This window comes from Melozone crissalis, unplaced genomic scaffold (genome assembly GCF_028551555.1).
Source record: "Melozone crissalis strain CALT ecotype California unplaced genomic scaffold, PUWL_Pcris_2 ptg000150l_1, whole genome shotgun sequence".
NCBI lineage: Eukaryota > Metazoa > Chordata > Aves > Passeriformes > Passerellidae > Melozone > Melozone crissalis.
The window spans coordinates 470,541-484,744 of NW_026535921.1; the positions used below are offsets into that span (position 1 = coordinate 470,541).

Here is a 14,204-nt window from a genome sequence, read left to right on the forward strand (position 1 = left end):
TTGAGTTTTCATCTAGGGCTGTGCAACAGAATTTGTCTGGTTGGTTTTGTTTAAAAAAAGACGTGAGTCGGGTACTTTGTTAAAACTGAACTCTCGCCCCAGGCATCCCCACGGTCCCCACCGCCGCCGGCACCTGCTCCCAGCAGGAACCCGCTTCCCACGGCACCGGTACCGGTCCGGAACCGGCACCGGAACTGGCACCAGAACCGGCACAGAACCGGTACTGGCACTGGTACTGGTCCGGAACCGGCACAGGACCGGGACAGAACCGGCACCAGCACCAGAACTGGCACAGAACCGGCACAGAACCGGTACTGGCACCAGAACCGGCACAGAACCGGTACTGGCACCAGAACCGGCGCAGAACCGGGACAGAACCGGCACCAGCACCAGAACTGGCACAGAACCGGGACTGGCACCAGAACCGGTGCCAGAACGGCATGGGTACCAGAACCGGCATCAGAACTGGCACAGAACCGGCACCAGAACCAGCACCAGAACTAGCACAGAACCGTCACCAGCACCAGAACCGGCACAGAACCGTCACCAGCATCAGAACCGGAACCGGCACCGGCCGTGCCAACGCCGCAGCACCTGCTGGGACCCAGCCCCCAAAGGTGCAGCAGGGCCAGGGGGTCCCAGGAAGAGCTGCAGGGCTGGGCTGAGCTGGGCCGGCCCCGGGGGTCCCTGGGACCCCCAAACCCAGCGCGGGGCCGTGCAGAACCCGCAGCACCGGGCAGCACCGGGCAGCACCGGCACCGGGAGCCGCAGGGCCGCCACGCAGGGTCAGCACCCAGAGCTGCAGGACCGTGCAGGACCAGCACCCAGTGCCACAGAGCCGTGCAGGGCCTGCCAACAACGTCGCAGGGCCGTGCAGGACCAGCACCCAGCACCTCAAGGCCATGCAGGATCAGCACCCAGCGCCACAGGGCCGTGCAGGCCCTGCATTCGCCACGGCGAGGCCACGCAGGGCCTGCAGTCAGCGCTGCAGGGCCATGCAGCACCAGCACCCAGGTCTGTGGGACTGTGCAGGACCCACAGGCTGTGCAGTGGATCCATGCAGGACCCACAGCCGGGGGCACACAGCCATGCAGGACCGGCAGCAGTGCTGCAGGGCCATGCAGGACCCACAGTGCCCACCGTGCCCCACACAGGACGCCCGGGGCCATGCCAGCCCCACACACGGGCTCACGGGCTCTGACAGCAGCAGGCAGGCAGGACCCGTGCCCGGTGCAGCAGTCCTGTGCCACGCTGTGCCATGCCGTGCCACCCGGCCCCGGGCGCGAGCAGGAGCCCGGTGCCCCCTGCCTGCCACCCTCACTCCCCGGCACGGCCGGGCCCCGCGGCGCCCCCACCGCGGCCGCCCGTGCCAGCTCAGCTCCCCGTGCCCCCCGCACCCAGAGGGGCCCCCGGCCCCCAGTAGCACCAGCAGGGAGGGGAGCCGGGGGCCCCTCGCCGCCGTCGGTCCCAGCACCTCGGGGCCCGGGCCGCGGCTCGCTGCCATTAGCCAGCACCCCGCAGCGAGCGCGGCCCCGGGCCCGCACCTTTCACAGTTAGAGAGGAGACAGCGACGGCCCCGGAGCCTCCCCGCGCCCGAGCACCAGTGCCTGCCCCGGAGCGTAGCACCATCCACCGCAGCACCGCCAGCACCTGCTCCGCTCCCACCGCCAGCACCGACACTGCCACCGCCACCGTGCCACGTCACCCCGGCGGGCACCGAGGGGACACTGCCACCGCCGCCGTGCCACGTCACCCCGGCGGGCACCGAGGGGACACTGCCACCGCCACTGCCACCGTCACCCCGGCGCCACCGAGGGGACGCGCTCGCTGCTCCGAACCGCGCGCGGGCAGGGGAGCGATGGCCCGGTGGCCGCGGCGCCGCCGCCGGGGTCCCGTTCCCGGCTCGCCGGGGCATCGCCCTCCTGCCGCCGGCCCGGCCCCGCGGATGTAGCACCAGGGTCCGGGAGCCGCGGCCATCCCCGCGCCATGCCCGAAGCGCCCCGGCCGCGCTCCGGCACCGCCGCGCGCCCCCTGCCCCGCCGGCGCCCCCGTGCCGCCCCGCGGGACGGCGGGGCGCGGCCGGCACGGGCCCCGGCGGACACCGCGTACGCAGAAGAGCACCAGTACGCTGCGGGGCGGCGCCGGCGGGGCAGGGGGGCGCCGCCGAGGCGCTTCCGTTCGGGACAGAAAAAGGTTATTGCATGACTCGGGATGGAGACGCTTCCGCCCGGCCGCCCCGGCCCTGCCGCTCGCTCGGAAAGGCCCGGCGCGTAAGGCAACGTGGAAGCTGATGTCTCGACTCACCCCGCTGTGTAAAGCACCATTATGAAGTCAGGTTGTACAGTAGTAACAGTACCTTTTATATATATATATATCTATATCTCATATCTATCATATATATATAAACTGTAAACAAGAGGTAACAGCGGCTTCTAGGATCTGCTCTCTTCAAGGTTTCCCGTGTGGTAGGCACCCAAAATACTGTAGAAAAGGTGTGTGTGTGGTGTGTGTGTTCCCGGCCTCCCTGCCGGGTCGGCTCCATGTCACCGGAGAGCGGTGCTGGTGGAACAGAGCGAGGCTCAGCCGCCGGGGCCGGGGCCGGGCCGGCCGGGCGCTGCTGGCGCGGACGGAGCGGAGCGGTCTCGGAGCGGTCTCGGAGCGGGTCTCGGAGCAGAGCAGGGTCTCCTTCGCCTCCTCCGCCTCCCTCCCCGCTGGGCTTTCCCCCCGCTGCCGTTTCCCCCTCTCCGAGAGCGGCGCTGGCGTCTCGTCTCGCCCGCTGCTCCGAGAAGTGGAAACCAAACCGACAGGAAAACCCAGCCAGAAAAGAGCGGAAAATTAAAAGGTTACCCAAAAAGAAAAAAAAAAAAGGTTTTGGTTTCTTTTCTTCTTCTTTTTTTTTTCTTCTTCCGTTTCGTCGTCGTTTGTTTGCTTTCGCCATCTTCGTTGTTTTTTTTTTTTTTTTGTTTGCTTCTTGTGGTTTCTGTTTGTTTTTAAATAGCTAAAGCTGATCCTGGGAAATTCCGGAGATGACACCGACCCCTTTCGCTCGGGGAGACGCGTGCTGGGTTCCCGTCGGGCTGCGAAATCCCGTCTCTCTTCTGGGTGCTGACTCTTCTCTCATTCCGTGTGTTCACTTCTCTTGGCGTGGATGGGTTTGTTACCGACTCGCTCCGTGAGTGTGGCCAGTCCCTGCCCATCTCTAAACGCAGGCAAAGTATTCCTTCAGGGGCGCGAAGAGGTGGCGGATCACCGGCACGCTCCAGGACCTGCCGAGCAGTCTCTGCCGGGCCAGGCGGCTCATGTTGGACACGTCCGTGTAGTGCACGGGGAAGCCGAACACCCTGCGGGACACGGGGACAGGGACGGGTCAGCGTGGCAGGCACGGGGCCTGCAATGCCTCCACAGGAAATGCCAAGTCATGGTGAGGGGGCTGGAAGCCCCTCTTCCACCTTTGGACCCCTGCTTATCTCTGTAACCCCATAGGTCACCTTCCTTTAACCCTCTCTGTGCCCCTAGAGGTCACTTTCCTGTAACCCCTGCTAATCTCTCTGTAACCCTACAGGTCACTTTCCTTAACCTTTGTTTATCTCTCTGTAACCCTATAGGTCACTTTCCTTTGACCCTTGCTTATCTCTCTGTAACCCTATAGGTCACTTTCCTTAACCCATGTTTATCTCTCTGTAACCCTATAGGTCACTTTCCTTTGACCCTTGTTTATCTCTCTATAACCCTATAGGTCACTTTCCTTTAATCCTTGTTTATCTCTCTGTAACCCTACAGGTCACTTTCCTTTGACCCTTGCTTATCTCTCTGTAACCCTACAGGTCACTTTCCTTTGACCCTTGCTTATCTCTCTGTAACCCTACAGGTCACTTTCCTTTAACCCTTGCTTATCTCTCTGTAACCCTATAGGTCACTTTCCTGTAACCCCTGCTAATCTCTCTCTAACCCTATAGGTCACTTTCCTTTTGCTATTGCACCATTTCTGATACCCCTGTACTCAGTATAAAGAGCTGTTTTTGCCCAGCTTGGGCAAAAGAGCTGTCACTGGGAACCTTCACAGAAGAATCAATAAAGATTGATTCTTTATTGAATCAATAATTCAATAAAGAATTTTGTGGAAATTCTCCTGTGGAACCCCACACAGCCTTCTCCTCCCTCTCTCCCTGCATCTGTCCAAGGCACCTAGCAAGCTGAGAGCTGAAATCACAATGAGCTGATGATCACTAAAGAGCTGATATCAACTAAAAGAGCTGATTTCACTTAAGCTTGCCAAGGTTGCCTGTGGCTAAGAACTGCTTGGGAGCTTGGACAGTCTGTCCCAAACAGCACTGCACTGTCTGGGACCCTGCAGCCTGCTGGGGACACCCTGAACCCAGCAAAGGTCTCATTAGATCAGGGTTGGGGTCTGTGTCTGGCCCACCTGCCCTACCTCTCCATCTCCGTGCACCACAGCATGTCCTCTCCTTGTCCCCTACCTCTCCATCTCCGTGCACCACAGGATGTCCTCCTTCTCGTTCATGAACACGGGGAAGTGCTGGTCCTTGCCCTGCTTGATGGAGTTGGAGCGGGTGGTGATGGTTCTCACTTTGCTGAACTGCAAGAGGCACGGGCTGGTCAGGCTGGGCTGGCATGGAGCAACTCCCACCCTGGGAGCCACCACTGATCCCTCCTGGAACCCCAATCCTGCACCTCAGAGAGCCTGGGAGCCCCACTGATCCCTCATGGAACCCCCACATGTGTCCCAGAGAGCCTGGGAGCCCCACTGATCCCTCCTGGAACCCCCACCCTGTGCCCCAGGGAGCCAGGGACTGCTGCTGACAGCACTGGGACCCCCTCCTGCCCCTGAGGCCCCCCTCACCCCCAGCCCAGGCTGACCTTTGCTATCCTGCCGTGCTCCAGGCACTCCTGCAGCTCCAGCTTGTCGTTGACGGTGGATGCGAGCGGCCTGGGGGACAGAGATGGTGAGCAGGGGGTGGCAGCACCGTGTCCCCACGCCGTCCCCTCCCCACCGTGGGCACAGGGCAGGGTTTGTGGGGGTCACGAGGTGGCCATGGCTGTTTTGGGGGTGTGTGGCAGGTAATGGGCTGTGGGAGCCCATCTGTGGCCACTACACAGCCAACACCCAAGAGGGACACAAAGGACAGCTCAGTGCCACCCCTGCAGCACAAGAGAGCTGGGACAGGACCAGATACCGCCATGGGGAACCACCACAGGTTTCTAGGGTGTGCCATCACCTCTTGTCAGACTCCTGCTCCTGCCCAGCCCTGACCAGGCTCAGGGGACCCCCAGAGGCACAGCTGGGCTGAGGGAGGAGCGAGGAGTACAGCCCACCCTCCCAGGGGCACACCTGAGCTGAGGGATGAGCCAGGGGCACAGCCCACCCTCCCAGGGCCAGGCAGGGGCTCAGCTTTGCCTGCTCACCTGTTCATGAGCTGAGGGAAGGCCCAGGGGCACAGCCCACCCTCCCAGGGCCAGGCAGGGGCTCAGCTTTGCCTGCTCACCTGTTCATGCCCGGCAGGTTCCCCCAGAAGTAGCGTGCCCGGTGTGCTGCAGACACTTCTTTGGCATCGATCATGACGGGGTTGGACTGAGGGAGGGAAGGAGGGACAAGGGTCAGACCTGTCCCTGGGCTTAGGGCCAGTGGGGCTGGGCAGCTGTGTGCTCCACATGGCAATGCAAGGTGTGTTCTATTGCCATCTGTTTGGCAGATTATCTTTGTCAAGTGGGCAGGTTGCCTTATCTCTCTGAGTGACCACAATCTGTTGATAACAGCTATTGAATGTCACTGCATGGCTGATAAGAACTATAACATCCCACTGTGAGATGCTCCACCCAGAGGGAGGAGCCAAGCATTGCTACCCAGATATAATCTGGAGATTGTGGGACACTGTCACACACACCTTTTCATGAAAAATCCTTTCCTTAGGATTTTTCCTCCTGAGAAGATGAGAGGCCTCAGGAACAAACTGTAAACAATGGTTATCTGCTGCTGTGGGATGCAACAGGTGCATTTTTGATTGGCCCATGTTGGATGTTTATAATTAATGGCCAGTCACAGTCAGCTGGCTTGGACAGAGAGTCTGAGACAGAGCCTTTGTTATTCATTCTTTCTGATTCTATTCTATTCTTAGCCAGCCTTCTGATGAAACCTTTTCTTCTATTCTTTTAGTATAGTTTTAATGTAATATATATGATAAAATAATAAATCAGCCTTCTGAAACATGGAGTCAGATCCTCATCCCTTCCCTCAGCCTCAGACCCCCGTGAACACGGTCACAGAACACCAGCACAGCTTTCTCCATGGGATCCCCCAGAGGAACCGCAGCTGCCTCTCCTTCCACTGGATCTTCAGAAGAATCCATCCTTCTCTACAGGATCCCTGCTCCAGCAGAACCACCCCTGACACTGCAGCAGGGATGAGCCACAATTCCAATGGCACTGCCACCAACACCCTGACCCACAGGGTGCCAGGCTGGGTTCTGACCCTGTCAGTGTTGTTCTAGTGTGCTGCATTGTTTATTTTATACTTTCATTTGGGGTCAATACAGAGTTAGATTGCTGTGCTGCTTTTACCTTTTTGTTTACTATTTGTGGTTTTTTTTTGTTTTTTTACCAAATCCTGAACTGTATCTTTAGGATTAAATGTAAAACAAATCCATCTCTCTCCTTTTGGACATTCAATTCCCAATCTTTTACCACTTTCTCCCAAGTTTCTTGCAATCCAATAATTTTCTCTCAAATTTCTCTTAATTTGGATGTGTTACAACAGTGGCTGTTGACACGGGCGTGTGCAATAAAAGAGGAACTTTGCTTTCTTTCCATGTGATGCTTTCTGTAGCATTTGTGACACAATCTTGCTGGCATCCCGAAAGGGAAAAGACAACAAATGAGTGCCAGAAACAGGAAGATTTTTTTTTTCTTCCCTATTAAACAACTGTTATTTCCTGCTCCCATATTTTTTGCCTGAGAGCCCCTTAATTTAAAATTTAGAGCAATTTAGAGAGGTTAGGAGGGTTTACATTCTCCATTTCAGAAGAGGCTCCTGCCTTCCTTAGGAAGAAGTTTTGGGGTCTGGGGGAGTTTTGGGGTCCTGCAGTGGGGGAGAGGGTTCACATTCTCCTTTTCAGGGGAGGCTGCTGCCTTCCTTAGGAGGAAGTTTTGGGGTCTGAGGGGGTTTTGGGGTCCTGTAGGGGTGGGGATGGTTCACATTCTCCATCTCAGGGGAGGCTCCTGCCTTCCTTAGCAGGGAGTTTTGGGGTCTGGGGGAGTTTTGGGGTCTGAGGGGGTTTTGGGGTCCTGTAGGGGTGGGGAGGCTCACATTCTCCATCTCAGGGGAGGCTCCTGCCTTCCTTAGCAGAGTTTTGGGGTCTGGGGTCCTGTAAGGTTGGGGAGGGTTCACATTCTCCATCTTAGGGGAGGCTCCTGCCCTCCTTAGCAGACTCCTGTCTTTCCAAACACTGTGGGGGTGGCACCTGGGTGTCCCCAGGGCTGCGGGGGCGGGCACTGACCTCCAGGAAGCGCGAGATGTCCCTCTTGTCGCTCACTCCCATGGCCACCACGTTCTCAAAGAGCCAGAAGAAGGGCCGGTCGTCGCCCTCCTTGGGCCTGGCTTCGTGCAGCAGGCGGTAGAACTCGAAGAAGAGGCGCCCGGTGCCCTCTGTGGGGAGGAATGAGGGGCTGGGCTAAGGCCTGGGGGTCTCTGTGAGCCCTCTGCCCCCCCTGTGCAGCCCCAGCCCTCTCCCACCGTACCGTAGAGACCCTTCCTGGCCGGGTTGACGATGGACAGGTCGTTGCAGGGGCTGCCCCCAATGACCAGGTCAAAGGGGCCCCACTCCTGTATCTGCAAGAGGGAAAGGAGAGCCCAGGTGAGCCAGGTGCTGCCACAGCCACCATGGTGCCCTGGAGCCCCACATTTATCTTCACACAGAAAAGCAAGGCACAGTTCTTCCCAAGAATATCGCTGGGATTCGCATTGTCTCAACCTCAGAGAAAGAAAACACAATACTTATCATTTGCTGTGCCTGTGTTTGTGCCAAAGCAGAATGCAATATGGAGATTGTTTACCCAGAGTGATGGGGTTTTGTTTCCTTGGCTTATCAGGGCCAGGTGTGTGTGTGTGTGTGGGGAATGTTGGGGGACAGTCATGAGATTCTGGGTGTCACAGACATCTTTTATGAAAAATCCTTCCCTTAGGTTTTTTCCTCCTGAGAAGCTGAGAGGCCTCAGGAACAAAATGTGAGCATTGATTATCTGCTGCTGTGGAATGCAACAGGTGCATCTGTGATTGGTCTCGTGTGGTTGTTTCTAATTAATGGCCAATCACAGTCAGCTGGCTTGGACACTCTGTCCCAGACACAAGCCTTTGTTACTCATTCTTTCTTTTTCTATTCTTAGCTAGCCTTCTGATGAAATCCTTCCTTCTATTCTTTTAGTGTAGTTTTAATGTAATATATATAATAAAATAATAAATCAGCCTTCTGAAACATGGAGTGAACATTCTTGTCTCTTCCCTCATCCTCAGACCCCTGTGAACACGGGCACATCTGGGCAGTGTGTGCAGGGCTGAGTGCTTGGCAGGTTCACTTTTAGATGATAGATTAATATAATATAAAAAAATAATTAATCAGCCTTCTGATAAGATGGAGTTCTCCTCATCGTTTCTCCTTCCTTGGGGCCCTCACAGAGCAGTGGGAAGGGACCCACCAGGACCATGGGGTCCCACTCAGGACACCCTGACACCCCACCCTGGGCCTGGGGTCTGGGTCTGCCCCAATGCCCTGGGGGTGTCCTGGTATTGGCAGGGAGGGGTCAGGATGGCACCTACGTGTTCCTGGGTGACATTGAGGGGTGCCCTAATGCCCTATTGCAGGCAGGGCAGGGGCCAGGATGGCACCTATGTGTTTCTGGGTGACATTGAGGGGTGCCCCAATGCCCTGGTGCTGGCAGGGCAGGGGTCAGGGTGGCACCTATGTGTTTCTGGGTGACATTGAGGGGTGCCCCAATGCCCTGGTGCTGGCAGGGCAGGGGTCAGGGTGGCACCTATGTGTTTCTGGGTGACATTGAGGGATGCCTCAAGGCTCTGGGGGTGTCCTGGTGCTGGCAGGGAGGGGTCAGGATGGCACCTACGTGTTTCTGGGTGACGTTGAGGGCTGCCCCAATGCCCTGGTGCTGGCAGGGAGGGGTCAGGGTGGCACCTACGTGTTTCTGGGTGACGTTGCGGACGTCCCCGACGTACATGATCTTGCCCTGGTGCCTCACCATGCCCACGGTGATGGAGTCCTCGCACACCTCGGAGGCGATGTACCTGTCCACCTGGATGCCCAGGTCCTTCAGCACCAGCAGCCCTGTGGGGAGCCATGGGGAATGGTCACAAAGGGGCCCCAGCCCTGTCCCTACCTGTCCCACCCACCAGGGGTGATCCCATCCTGCTCTCCCCTCTGGTGTGTGACCCTTGGGGTACCCACAGGAACACCCACAGACCTGTCCCCATGAACACCCACAGACCTGTCCATGGGAACACCCACAGGAGCACCCACAGACCTGTCCATGGGAACACCCATGGGAACACCCCCAGACCTGTCCATGCCCTGGGGGGGCCCTGCAAGGCCCACGGGCAGGGACCCCCACCCACCTGTGGCGATGCCATCGAAGAGCGACAGCACCCGGATTGGCTTCCTCTTCTCAGCGGGCACCGGCGGGTACACCTTGGGGGGGTCCTGCAGCCAGGGCAGGGGGTCAGTGGGGCAGGGCTTGGGGGGTCAGTGGGGCAGGGGAAGGGCTCGGGGGGTCAGCAGGGCGGGGCTGGGGGCTCACTGGGTGGGGCTGCGGGGGTCATTGGGGGGGCCTGGGGTCAGTGGGGCAGGACTTGGGGGTCAGCAGGGAGGGGCCTGGGGGGTCATTGGGGAAGGGCTTAGAGGCCAGTGGGGCAAGGCTTGGGGGTCAGTGGGGAGAGGCTGGGGGTCAGCAGGGTGGGCCTGGGGGTTCAGAGGGGAGGGGAGGGGTTGGGGGTCAGTGGGAGGGGCTGGGGTCAGTGGGGCAGGGCTTGGGGCCAGCAGAGAGGAGAGGGGCTGGGGATCAGCGGGGAAGGGCTTGGGGGTCAGCAGGGCAGGGCAGGGCAGGGGAGGGGCTGAGCGTTGACAGGACAGGACTGGGGGTCACCGGGGCAGGGTGGGCAGCAGGGAGGGGCTGGGGGTCAGCAGGGGAGGGGAGGGGCTGGGCTTGGGGACAGCAGGGAGGGTCGGGGGTCACTGGGAGGGTCAGGGGGTCAGCAGGGAGGGTCAGGGGACACTGGGAGGGTCAGGGGACACTGGGAGGGTCGGGGGGCACTGGGAGGGTCAGGGGGTCAGCAGGGAAGGTCAGGGGGGCACTGGGAGGGTCAGGGGACACTGGGAGGGTCGGGGGGCACTGGGAGGGTCAGGGGACACTGGGAGGGTCGGGGGGCACTGGGAGGGTCAGGGGGGCACTGGGAGGGTCGGGGGGCACTGGGAGGGTCAGGGGGTCAGCAGGGAGGGTCGGGGGGCACTGGGAGGGTCGGGGGGCACTGGGAGGGTGACTCACAAACTCCTGGTCGTGGTTGTTGGCGAAGAACATCTGCAGGCGGGAGGGCCAGTCCTCGCGCCGCCGCAGCAGCCCGTACACGCCCTTGTGGCCGCACATGTAGCAGTTCCAGGGGTCCTCCTTGATGGCCGCCTGCGCCGCCCCCGGGCCCACCAGCAGGTCCACGCACTCCACGCAGAAGCACCTGGCACGGGGGGCACCCGGGGCTGGCACGGGGCTCCTGCCGGGGCGGGCACCAGCAGGAGCTGGGCAGCGCCAGGGCACGAGTGGGCAATCCCTGCCCGCTGGCACCCCCGGTCTGAGAGCCAGCTCCACGCTGGGAGCGGGCACTGCCAAAGCTTGGCCCAGCCACAAACCAGCCCTGGCATCACCCAGAACCCCATGGCAGGATTGTGGCATCACCAAAAACCTCAATGATACACCAGAACTGGCATCACACAAAACCCCATGGCAGGACTGTGGCATCACCAGAACCACCCCAGTCCCACCCCAGACCTGGCATCACCCAAACCGTCATGGCAGGAATGTGGCATCACCAAAAGCCTCGGTCCCAAACCAGAACTGGCACCACCCAAACCCTTCAATCCCAGCCCAGACCTGGGCCATCAGAGGAGCTCCTCAGCTCCACAGCAGCGCTGGAGCCTTGCCAGAACCTTCCCCAGCCCTGCAGGATCTCATCACTGCCCAAACCTCCAAAGCCCCACGGCAGGACTGTGGCATCACCAAAAACCTCAATCCCACACCGGACCTGGGATCCCCCAAAACCCTCAATCCCACATAGATCTGGGATTACCCTGAACCCCACAGCAGGACTGTGGCATCCCCAGTCTGGGGCATTACCAAAACTTCCCCCAGCCCCACCAACCAGGAGCAAGGCACCACCAAAGCCTCCCAGTCCCCAGCCACAGCTGGCACCACCCAGTCCCTGTGCCAGGGCTGTGGCATCGCCAGAACCTCCCCAACTCCACCCAGGCAGGACCAGGGCATTGCCAAAACTCCCCAATCCCACACCTGGACCAGAACTTTACCAAAACCTCCCAACCCTACACATGGAGACTGTGGCATCATTAAAACATCCCAAAGCAGGACTGGCATCATCAACAGCCCAGGGCAGGAATGTGGCACCATGAAAATCTTTCCAGCTTTGCACTGGGATATCAGAAATCCGGCCAGCCCCAAAGCAGGACTGGCACCACTGAAATCCTGCACCAGGACCCTGCACAGGGGGACTGTGGCGTGATTAACACATCCCAGCCCCAAAGCAGGACTGGCACCACTGAAATCCTGCACCAGAACTTCCCATTCTGGGGCTGTGGCATCACCAAACCACTGCCAAGCCCCACAGCAGGACTGGCAGCTCCCAGTTTCCATGCCAGGTCTGTGGCACTACCAGAACCCCTCTAGCTCCACACCAGGACAGGATATTAGGATATTTTGCAATGCCTGTCACAAAACATGCCAGATTTGGTGCTGAGGTGAATGAATCTGGCCCAGCTATGGGTCTGAAATGCAGACTGGGCTGCAGAGCTGAGCTCTGGGTGCAGCCCCAGCTGGAGCTGCTGAGCTTTGGGGTAACAGAGAGGATGAGGAAGGGTGACCCAGCCTGTGAGCGGACACAGAGACCCAGCAGGAGTCCAGATAACACAGCAAAGGAGATAAAAGATAAAGAGAGCTGCCTGGCAGCCAGGTGGGTGCACGGAGCTGAGGAGTCTGGAGGGACAGTGAGATCTGCAGAGGGGACACTGAGGGGACAAAACCCAGGGGTTCATTAGTGGGGATCCCTCCTCAGAGACACCAGCTCAGCTGCGTTTGTGCTCCTGTGCCACAAACAAATGGCTTTGCTGAAGGAGACATCTGAGAATCTGCCATTGGCAAAGTGGGCGGGAGCCAGGGGGGAAACAGAGTGTGGGGCTGTGCCATCTGCAGCCACGGGGCTCTGGGCACAGCAGGACAGTCCCTGGCACTGGCACTGGCACAGCCCAGGAGGCTCAGAATGCTCAGACTGGGACATTTCCTTACTGTCATCACCACATTTCCACACATTTCCTGAATGGCATCACTGAATTCCCACACATTTCCTTAATGGCATCACTGAATTTCCCCACATTTCCTTATTGGCACTGAATTGCCACACATTTCCTTATTAACATCACCGAATTCCCACACATTTTTTTAATGACATCACTGAATTTCCACACATTTCCTCATTGACATCACTGAATTCACACACATTTCCCTACTGACATCATGATATTCCCACACATTTCCTTATTGGCATTCCAGAATTCCCACACATTTCCTCAATGACATCCCTGAATTCCCACACCAGGACTTGGCATCACCAGAACCTCCCACAGGACTGGCGTCACTGACCATGGTGGGATGGTGGCATCACCATATCCTACCCATCAAAGCCTGATGTCCACGGGGACAGTGGCCCCACCAGGACCTCCCTGGCACCACCGTACCCACCTGCTCCAGTGCCACAGCCCACAGCACTGCCAAAACACCCCAGCCCCAAACCAGGGCTGGCTCAACTCCTATGCCAAGACTGTGGCACCACCAAACCTTCCCAGGGTTTGGGACACCACCAAAGCCCCCCAGTGCCACACCAGGACTGGCATCAAAGGCACGTGGCAGGAATGTGCCAACACCAAACCTGCCCAGTCTCATGGCAGACAGGAGTGGGGCCCCAGTGGGAGCTGCCTGGTTCCAGCCCACCCCCGTGGCACCCCCGGGCAGCCCTGGCACCCCTGGCACCTGCAGCAGTTGTTGTTGCCACACATGAGGACCTCGCGGCCGCCGCAGCAGATGGTGCAGTAGGACTGGTAGCCGTCGTCGTCGTACTGGTACGCGCACTCCAGGAAGCAGTTCTGGGGACAGCCGGGGTGTCACCGGGGCCTGGGGACGCTGGGGACCCCCCCTCGGGGCGGGGCACACCCCGTGAGCCCCCCAGGCCGCGCCCCAGCCCGTACCTTGCAGTTTTGGCACATGCCCCCGATGAACAGAGGGTGCTCCAGGGTCACGTTGAGGCTCCCGCAGGAGATGCAGATGTCTGGGGAGAAGGGGAGACATTGCCCTGGCACCCCACATTGGCATGAGGACACCCTGACCCATTGCCCTGGCACCCTACCCCAGCGTGGGGACACCCTGAGCCATCACCCTGGTAGCCCAACCCGACATGGGAACACCCTGACCCATCACTCTGGCACACCACATTGGCATGGAGACACCCCAAACCATCACCCTGGCATGGGGACACCCTGACCCATTGCCCTGGCACCTAACACCAGTGTGGGGACACTCCAAGCCATTGCCATGGCACCCCACTCAGCGTGGGGACATCCTGAGCCATCACCCTGGCACTCCACCCCAGCGTGGGGACATCCCAACCCAGCATGGGGACACCCTGACCCATCACCCTGGCACCCCAGCATGGTGGGGACACCCCGAGCCATTGCCCTGGCACCCCACACCAGTGTGGGGACATCCCAAACCATCACCCTGGCACCCCACATTGGCATGGGGACACCCTGAGCCATCACCCTGGCACCCCAGACTGGCATGGGGACACCCTGAGCCACCACCCTGGCACCCCCCCAGCATGGTGGGGACACTCTCACCCCTTGTCCTGCAGTCCCCAG

The 14,204-nt window shown here is 59.4% G+C and overlaps 2 protein-coding genes across 3 annotated transcripts in view; one reads left to right on the forward strand and one right to left on the reverse strand.

Annotated features, from left to right (window-relative positions):
* Positions 1–440: 440 nt before the first annotated feature.
* LOC128948680 (translation initiation factor IF-2-like) lies at positions 441–2,839 on the forward strand. Its single transcript, XM_054293450.1, has 3 exons — positions 441–617; positions 1,155–2,275; positions 2,572–2,839. The coding sequence occupies exons 1-3, from the start codon at positions 441–443 to the stop codon at positions 2,837–2,839; spliced, it is 1,566 nt and encodes a 521-aa protein (XP_054149425.1).
* DNMT3A (DNA methyltransferase 3 alpha) overlaps positions 2,481–14,204 on the reverse strand; it is a 52,056-nt gene continuing 40,332 nt past the window's right edge. For both annotated transcript variants that reach the window (XM_054293420.1, XM_054293419.1), the window contains exons 13-23: positions 13,536–13,615; positions 13,321–13,433; positions 10,561–10,744; positions 9,635–9,719; positions 9,202–9,347; positions 7,753–7,843; positions 7,512–7,660; positions 5,505–5,590; positions 4,879–4,948; positions 4,479–4,597; positions 2,481–3,341 (exon numbers count right to left, since the gene is read on the reverse strand). In XM_054293420.1, the coding sequence (XP_054149395.1) occupies positions 3,200–3,341; positions 4,479–4,597; positions 4,879–4,948; positions 5,505–5,590; positions 7,512–7,660; positions 7,753–7,843; positions 9,202–9,347; positions 9,635–9,719; positions 10,561–10,744; positions 13,321–13,433; positions 13,536–13,615 (1,265 nt within the window). In that variant the 3' untranslated portion in view covers positions 2,481–3,199. The remainder of the gene's footprint in view (positions 3,342–4,478; positions 4,598–4,878; positions 4,949–5,504; positions 5,591–7,511; positions 7,661–7,752; positions 7,844–9,201; positions 9,348–9,634; positions 9,720–10,560; positions 10,745–13,320; positions 13,434–13,535; positions 13,616–14,204) is intronic.

Excerpts from the sequence above, each read along its gene's own strand:
- LOC128948680 (XM_054293450.1), top strand. The coding sequence starts at position 441 with ATGGGTACCAGAACCGGCATCAGAACTGGCACAGAACCGGCACCAGAA. Across the intron at positions 618-1,154 it reads CTGGGACCCAGCCCCCAAAG|GACGCCCGGGGCCATGCCAG; the intron begins GTGCAGCAGGGC and ends TGCCCCACACAG. Across the intron at positions 2,276-2,571 it reads GGAAAGGCCCGGCGCGTAAG|AGCGAGGCTCAGCCGCCGGG; the intron begins GCAACGTGGAAG and ends CTGGTGGAACAG.